Source organism: Metopolophium dirhodum, chromosome 1, assembly GCF_019925205.1.
Source record: "Metopolophium dirhodum isolate CAU chromosome 1, ASM1992520v1, whole genome shotgun sequence".
NCBI classification, from domain to species: domain Eukaryota; kingdom Metazoa; phylum Arthropoda; class Insecta; order Hemiptera; family Aphididae; genus Metopolophium; species Metopolophium dirhodum.
This window is the reverse complement of record NC_083560.1, coordinates 130,847,158-130,855,828: the sequence shown is the minus strand read 5'-3', so window position 1 is coordinate 130,855,828 and position 8,671 is coordinate 130,847,158. Positions and strand designations below refer to the sequence as shown.

At 33.9% G+C, this 8,671-nt stretch overlaps 1 protein-coding gene across 1 annotated transcript; it reads left to right on the top strand.

Annotated features, from left to right (window-relative positions):
- Positions 1–6,155: 6,155 nt before the first annotated feature.
- Positions 6,156–8,042, top strand: LOC132953787 (zinc finger BED domain-containing protein 6-like). Its single transcript, XM_061026128.1, has 4 exons — positions 6,156–6,449; positions 6,520–6,727; positions 6,790–6,957; positions 7,030–8,042. Exons 1-4 carry the CDS (start codon positions 6,156–6,158, stop codon positions 8,040–8,042), a joined length of 1,683 nt encoding a protein of 560 aa, XP_060882111.1.
- The last annotated feature ends 629 nt before the right edge of the window (positions 8,043–8,671 follow it).

The window sequence follows — 8,671 nt, the reverse complement described above, 5'->3', positions numbered from 1 at the left end:
TTACTTATTTAACACCAATACCTACGGTTTAACGTCATTCGACGGTGGATCACACTTCACACTTTATATTTTATTTTGTGTTCAAATTGTTTGCCATTTTCGGCTAAACAAATATCTAGTCGCTTCATTACCTCAGTGGATGTAACTTTTTTAGTATTACATTTTTAATTTTGTTACAACAGTCTTTTATTTTTTGTTTGAGATCATCTACACTGTTGACTTCTTCCTTGTATACTTTTTACTTTTTTATTTTTTAGATAGCCCCAAAAAAAGAAGTCAAGAGCTGTGGGTTCCAAACCAGTTGTTCCCATATATTTTATTTAAATATTTTCGTACAGCTAACGTATTATGAGCTGGTGCACCATCTTGCTGCCAAATCAATTTCAAACGATGTTGAAGCGGAATATTTTCCAACAGGATCGATAAATCATTTTTCAAAAAATCAAGATATTTATTGCCATTAAGATTTCCATCAAATAAATATGGACCAATCAAATACTCATCAGTAATTCCACACCAAACATTTATACCCCGACGAACTTGTCTATTGGTTTCATTCATCCAGTGGGGATTTAAATCACTCTAATAGTGATTGTTGTGGTGGTTCACTTGTCCATTATTATGGAATTTTGCCTCATCAGTCCAAAGAACCCTCTTTAAAAATTCAGTATCATCGTCTATTTTTACCATACAATGAGCAATAAAATTAAGCCGCCTTTCATAATCATTTGCTCGAAGTTGCTGAACAGGATGGGCCAGGTATGCGTGATATTTGTGTTTTTTAGCAATTTTTTGAACTGAAGAATATGTCATATTTAATTCATCTGGAATTTTAAACTCAGAATAAACTTTAATTTTTAATTTTTATTTATTAGGAATACTTGCTACAGTTCTTAAAGATATTTGTGGATTTTCAATCAATTTGGCCAACACGGAAAAAGAATTGCTGTCATTCGTCACAGTTGAAACTCTACTTTTTGGTTTTGTAAAGCTCCCATGTTCTTCAAGATTTTTATATAAATAATAAAATCTTGAATGTTCTGGACAAGAACGATCAGGATACCGATTTTTGTATAATCTATATTTAATATAACATTAGATGTATACAATTATTTGTATTTATTAGTTTTTTGGTAGCAGTACATCTTGTTTGTTTTTTGTAGATCACTTTGAGTGTTATCTTTTTCTTCACTAAGATATATGTATAATATGTATTTGTTTAAAAACTTATTATTTACAAAATAATTTCAAACCTTTCTGCAGCTCTAGATGCAAGAGGATATTCATCATTATTTCAATTATTGGAAATTAAGACACAGGTAAGTAGTTAAGAATAATAGCAATACATAGTAGGATGACATGGGGTGGTTGAAATGATGGCATGTGGATGTGGCCATGGAAAGGGACATAAGGCTTTTCTGTAATTTTTATATCATATCCGTGTTAAATTAATTTTGCATTTCTTAATTTTTACTCAACTACTTAGATTTTTAAGATAAACGCTATTAAATATTTTAAAAAACGCTTTGTATAAGTTATGTTTAAAATAGTTTTATTCACAGGAAATACACGAGTTACACAGTAAAAATTCCAATTTAAAATCCGACAATATTGAGGTAAATGAATTGAATGAGAGCCTTAAAGAATAAATTGGAAATGCTGTATTAAAATTGGTATACATATAATTAAAAATATAATTATTATTACGAGTAGTTTATGAGTTATAAGTATTTAAAGTTTAGACAAGCGAAGTAGTGGACAAACATTTTGCGGAGTGAAAACTAATTTAAAAAATAATTTTAACTTAATTATTGATAATTACAGGAAGAATTTACGAAGAAATATGAAACCCTACAACTCAAATATGAGACAATTCACACAGAGAGTGAACATTTAAAACAAAAAGTTGTTGAATTGGTAAGATAAACATAACTAAGTCTAAAATATTAAAACTAATTGTAATAATACAACAAATATTTTACAACAGAAAAAGGACAAAGAAAAAATGGTAACTATAAACCACATTGATGAACTGTTGAACACAAAACTGGCAAAACTGGAAAATAATATTTTAAAACAACTTGAATCCAATGTTTCTGTGTCTAAGAAGTTTCCCGAGGTAAATTCAACAAACCTCGTAAATGACGAAAAAAATCCAGTGATCGTCCAAAAACAAACGGAAAAAACATTTAAAGTTGAATGTATGGAGTTAGTCAAACAGGTAAATTGTTTACATTAAATAAATATTAAAACACAATTATTACACTGTTCTGTAAGTTGTCCTTAGCCTATTAAAAAAAAATAAATAATTAATACCTATGTAGTAAGAATTTATTATTTAAAAAGCATACTTCATAATATTTTACTACAGTGCACAGAATAGTGGTGTCCAGTCCACTCTGATTTTAAGGCATTGGTAAAATTAGCTAAACCAACATCATACGAAGATGATTTAATTATTAAGCGGGCAAAATCAAGATTTGCCTACTGGTCAAGAGGAAACACAGTAATATTAGTTGGTTGTAGTTATCATTATAGTTTTATTGGTATGGTTAGTATATTTTTAAACTCAATATTAAACATACATTTATAGAATAATTTTCCATAACAGGTTCGATGTTGTACTTCTGACCGAAAACGTTCTGTAGCCCCAAAAATGTATGATTTACCATCATGCTGGCCCACATCCATGCCTGGAGACATACAAAAATTGACGGATAATTTTAATAATTTAAATTGTTAACTATTATACGTCATACATACATAGTAATAAAACATATAATATAATATACTTACTTGATAATCGTTTTCCATACTCTAAATGCATATCCATGTGACAAAACTGTCAAACTGAAGTCAGAACTTAGGTACCACGTTTGCAATAGTAGATTAGGACTTAATACTTAACCCTTCGTTAGTGTGTTGACGGTTTTTTGCATCTTTGATGTGTTGGGGTTTATTACACCCCACAATGTAAAATAACAAAAAATCAAAATTATAGTTAAACTTTTATTCAAATTTAATTTCATAACAACTAGTTAGTATAGAAATGTATTAAATAAAAAAAATGTTTTTTAATTTCATATTATACACATATTATACATAGTTTCATATACATAAATGATGTGTTGGGGTTTGAGATACCCAAAAATTGATATTACTCAGTTGATTGTATGATAAAAGTTAAACATGAGGTAATTTATTAACCAAAACTGTTTAACATTGTAGAGTACTATGCATAGACAAGAATACTATAAATGTACTATGTTAAAAAGGATTTCATGGAGGTGAAGGTTTGATCTAGTTTAATCACTAGTAGTATCACGCAAAATCTTATCACGTGGGGCTTAATAAACCCAACACACTAACGAAGAGAAGTGGCGCAACCAGGGGGGGGGTCCCCGGGTTCGGACCCCCCTTGAACCGTGCCGTATCTTTCTAAAATAATTAAAATGTTTGATAAAAATGAATAATTCATTCGATTCAGTACTGAGCTTCTGTGCTATTATGATAATAAAAACGCATGATAGGTAGTTGATAAGAAAAATGAACGTGCAAGGTCGGATCGAGAAGTCACCGTTGCAGATGATTACCATAATACCATGTACTTGTTCTGAGTATCACCATTCACCATACAGTCACGCGCTTGCATAGATAATAATTGGTGTTATCGCCACATTATCGCTATGACAAAATTTGCTATCATTTATTATTTGTTAACAAATAGGTTGTTGTCTACCACTCGTAATTTTCATATTTTTTTTGGCATAATATACATAAATTTCATTTTACTTATTAAATATAATATGAGTAAACGAAGCATCAGTAGTTATTTCAATCACATTTCGGTCACATCAAATGTACCGGCTAAGCTCCCTAGGGCGGAAGAACCCGAAGAACTACTGGAAATCCAAACTTCAGAAATACAATCGGGTCTAGACACTTCAAATGTGCATAGTGTTTTCGACATAAAGCTGTTGGTTGGTAAAAAATAAACCGATGGTGAAAAAATTCAACATCTCGAAAATCTATGGACACCAGGTAAGAACTTAGTATTTCCTTCTACTCTGCATGGCAAAAAACAATTAAGATTTCAATATGGATGGTTAGAAAAATGGAATTGGCTAGCTTATAGTAATATAGAAGACGGTGCTTACTGCAAATATTGTGTGCTTTTTTCCAAATGTAGAGGTGGAAAGGGTAGTCAGCTATTAGGCCAGCTTTGCACCGAAGGTTTTAGCAAATGGAAACACGCTTTAGAAAAGTTTTCTACGCACGAAAAAACTAACTACCATCAAAATAGTGTAATAGATTTTCAACAAATTTCGTCAATTATTACAGGAAAAGTGGATTCTGTTTACCATCAACTAAACAAAGCGGAAAAAATCCAGAAAGAAAATAATCGAAAAATAATAATCCCTATGATTAATTCGGTAATCTTGTGTGGTAGGCAAGGCTTAGCTCTAAGAGGTCACCGCGACTCTGGACCACTAAATATAGATGAACCATTAATAAACGAAGGCAATTTTAGGTCATTGCTAAGATTTTTTCTTAAGGCTACTACTTTATTTGGTGATGAAAGTTTTAAGTTAGCCAGAGAAAGTTATTCTAAAAATGCTCAATATATATATATATATATATCAGCTGGAAAATTCAAAATGAAATAGTTCATATTTGTTATGATATTATTACTTCAAAAATTGTAAAAAAAAATAAATGACAGTACGTTTTTTTCAATAATAGCCGATGAAACGGCAGATATATCAAGTGTTGAACAATTCGCTTTATGTGCTCGATATTATGACGTGAACGAAAAAAAAATGTGTGAGAGTTACAGAATAAATAAATAATGATTGGAATTAGAAATAAAATAATTTTAATAATTTAAAATTCACCACATGTCATGAAGTCCCATCAATGGATGGTCTCTTCACTCATCCCCCCCTGTCTGAATTGATGTAAATAATTGTAATTATCAACCTGTTTGTTACATTACCCTATTATTTTGTCTTTTCTATACTTATGCTTTTATCACTTGTGCTTATTGTAAACCATTATATTACAGATTGTACAATTGTCTAGTTAAAAAATAAAAAAAAAAATTTTATATAAGGAATAAGTACTAATAAGTAATAACTAATGAGTAATGATTAGGTAATATGGTTTATGAATATACAATATTGAATACAAGTAGCATATTTTATAAACATCAAATAAAATAATTTTAAATTTTGCTCATTACAATCATAAATTTATAATTCTCTACATTAATGGCATTTCAATTTGTACATAATAAATACTTTATACAATTTTCAAAGCATTTTTATGCATGAAAATATTCGCATTCAATACATTTTTGATACAGTTCATATTCTAGAATAATTTTTGAACAAAACCAGGCACTATAGTACGGCCAGCAAAAAATGAGCTGCGATACCAATGCTCTGGGTGGCCGAATTTTGTAAGGGCTTCTACAACTATTTGCCGCGTTAATTAATTTCAAATAGTAGTCATACTGATTTGGTCGTGGATCCTTATCATATAGTCAATGCTACTATAAAAATTTTAAAAAAATGTGTTGTAGTAAATTTTACTCAAGGCCTAAATGGCTTTGAAAAATCGTAAAATAAAATGTAGGGACGCCATTACGAAGAACCCCTGATTATGCTAAAATACACCACTAGTAACTAGTGATGTGCAAAAAAAATCGATTTTCCGAAAAATCGTTTTTTTGAAATCGAAAAATCGATTTTTCGGACCGATTCTGGGATGCACCGATTCGATTCGATTCGATTCAATTTGATAAGAATCGGCAATTTTTTTTAAATTTTTTTCCCGGTTTATCGTTACTGTCTTACAGCGGCTGTAATCACCTATAGGTATATCTTAGTTCGTGGCTGTAATGCCGAGTCCCGGCCACAGTGCTTATTTGGACCGAGATGTTGGCCACACTGAATAATCCCGATACCCTGTGAATCGTCGTTATTTCGTATTCATAATTCGTAATAATTTCGTATTTGCATTTTGCAGTTCGTGTCGTGTGCCGTTTCGCATTGATCGTAACACCTATCGTCCCTAAAAATTTTTGTGTATTTTAATAAGTATAATATAAAATACAACACGCCGCTGTTTGAGACGTGCATTTCGCATTTAACATGTCCCACAAATCAAATTCAAAACGAAGTTCCATTTGGAGTTATTTTCGAAATACACCTGATCCGGAAGTTGTTACCTGCAAACTATGTGAAGCTCCAGTTAGACCATGCGGTAATACCACAAACATAAGGAACCACATAAAACGAAATCATTCAGTCGCTAATCTTGCTGTTAGTAGTAAGACCACTAACGGCACTAAGACTAAAGTTTGCCGAACATCAATGGCATCAAGCAGTTCGACACATAATGAAGATATTGACGATCCAGATGAACCTGATATTGTTGTAAATAAGGTAAAATACTAAGATGCTCAATAGTTATTAATAATGTGCTTAAACCAATTTTTTTTTTTTTTAAATATAGTCTCATGAAACACAGACCACGTTAAATTTTGCTGCTGTTGAAACGAGTCCACGTTCGAGCATCGTGGAAGATTCATTTGGTTCATTCAGCGGATCCCTTGCATCAACAACTACAGCTACATCCACAAGTGCTTCATCAAATACACAGTCTGTGTGCTTAAGGCAAAGAACCATGTTCGAGTCGTTTTCGGACATAAAATCATATGACAGTAAGAGTTCATTTTTTAATTCATAACTTTAAAATTATAACAAATTGTCCAAATTGTTTTAGGATTTGGACATAAGACACGCTCGATAACTAATGCGCTGACATACATGATAGCAAAAGACAATATGCCATTATCAACCACTGAAAAAGAAGGATTTAAATATTTTATGCAAAAAGCAGCGCCTATGTATAAACTTCCTTCCAGGAATACAACAACTAACTTAATAAAAAGTAAATATGAAGTGTTATCAAATTTAATTAAATCCAAACTCAGTGTGATTGATTATTTAACATTAACATCAGACATCTGGACTGATACAATCAACACGAAAAGTTTTCTGGGCATGACTGTTCATTATTTTGATTCATCTAAAGTTGCCCTAGATAGTATCACAATAGGCGTACTAGAACTTTCTACCAACCATACCTCTGAAAATATTTCAATTTGGTTTGAACAACTTCTTACAGACTGGGACATAAATAAAACTCAGGTTTTCACAGTAATAACTGATAACGGGTCAAATATTTTGGGTGCAGTTAAAAAAACTTTTACTCCAGAAAAGCATTTGCCGTGTTTTGCACACACGTTAAATTTAGTGTCTGAACGAACGTTAGGAAATCTTGCTGATGTACAACAAGTTATCAACAAATTAAAGTCTGTTGTTACTTATTTTAAACATTCAGTAGTTGCTTGTGATGAACTTAAGAAATTGTGTAATCTTAAGCTGAAGCAGTCCGTACCAACTCGTTGGAATTCTATATACTATATGATTGACAGATTTATTTCGTGTTCCAATCATATAGCCTCTGTTTTAATAAATATACGTGGGGGCCCCATAATGTTAACTGCAGAAGAAATTGATTTAGCAAAAGAAATTATATTAGTGTTAAGGCCAATGGAAGTGGCAAAAAAAGAGCTGTGTGGCCAGAAATATGTTACATGCAGCAAGGTAATACCTTTAATAAATTGTCTTATAAAAAAAACTGAAGGTATTTCTCTTTTAAATCCAATCGCTTTATCGTTAAAAAAGGCCATGTTAGAGAATCTAGATATTAGATTTGGTAGGATGGAGGACATTGGTTTGCTTACTGTGGCCACCATATTAGACCCGAGATTCAAAACAATTCACTTAAATAACCCAAACGCTATTGCTAGGGCTATTAAATTAACCCGAAGCTCTAGGGCTAGCTTCGTTAAGACCGTACCCCGCCTGCCCCTTTCCCGGACCAGATTAGTCAGCCAGATTCTCAACGTGACTCGTCTTGGTGCGGTCGGTAGCAGGTGTGTACTTGTACAGGTCGTTCCATCCGCCTGACTCGTCGTGACCCGGTTGGGCCGTCCTTGCCAGGCGGGTGAGCGCCGGTAAGTCTTCACGGGGTTAGGTTGTTAGGTTAGGTAGTTCGATGCCCTTTCAGCAACCTAGGTCAGACCACTCCGGGGGCCCGCCGGCTCCCTCCCGAACCGGCGGGCGCTTCACCATTGCAGGCGCGGGAACACCGGCCCGGTGTAGCCAGTGGCCCCCCAGATCCGTCCTCGCTCTGCCGCCTTCAGAGTTCTGGTGTCCTCGTGTTGTCTGTAGCGGTCGGTTTCCGCTCAGAAGCGAGGGATCCGAACCCCCCGTCACCGTCGTCACCGCAGTTTCTTTAGCAGTTCTTACGGGAGCGATGGACCTTAGCCCCCGCTTCCTCGCTTCCGCCTAACGTTACTAAGATGTTACCTGCCCGTAGATCAGGCATGTGGATCCTGTCTCCGCCCACTCTTCGGTGATTTCAGTCTTACGGTAACAAATTGTGCTTATTTTGACGACAAACTGAGTTTGCCGGCCCTACGGCTGGTGCGTTCAAGGTTTTGCCACTGGTGGCACCCAGTCGTCGAGGTTGGTTCCGGCGCACAACCCCGGAGTCCTCCCTCCCGGGCTGGGTCATTTGTAAGCGATTGACTGAA

Coding starts and splice junctions, on each gene's coding strand:
- LOC132953787 (XM_061026128.1), top strand. CDS start 6,156: ATGTCCCACAAATCAAATTCAAAACGAAGTTCCATTTGGAGTTATTTT. Junction 6,450..6,519: donor CTGATATTGTTGTAAATAAG/GTAAAATACTAA, acceptor TTTTAAATATAG/TCTCATGAAACACAGACCAC. Junction 6,958..7,029: donor AACAACTAACTTAATAAAAA/GTAAATATGAAG, acceptor CATTAACATCAG/ACATCTGGACTGATACAATC.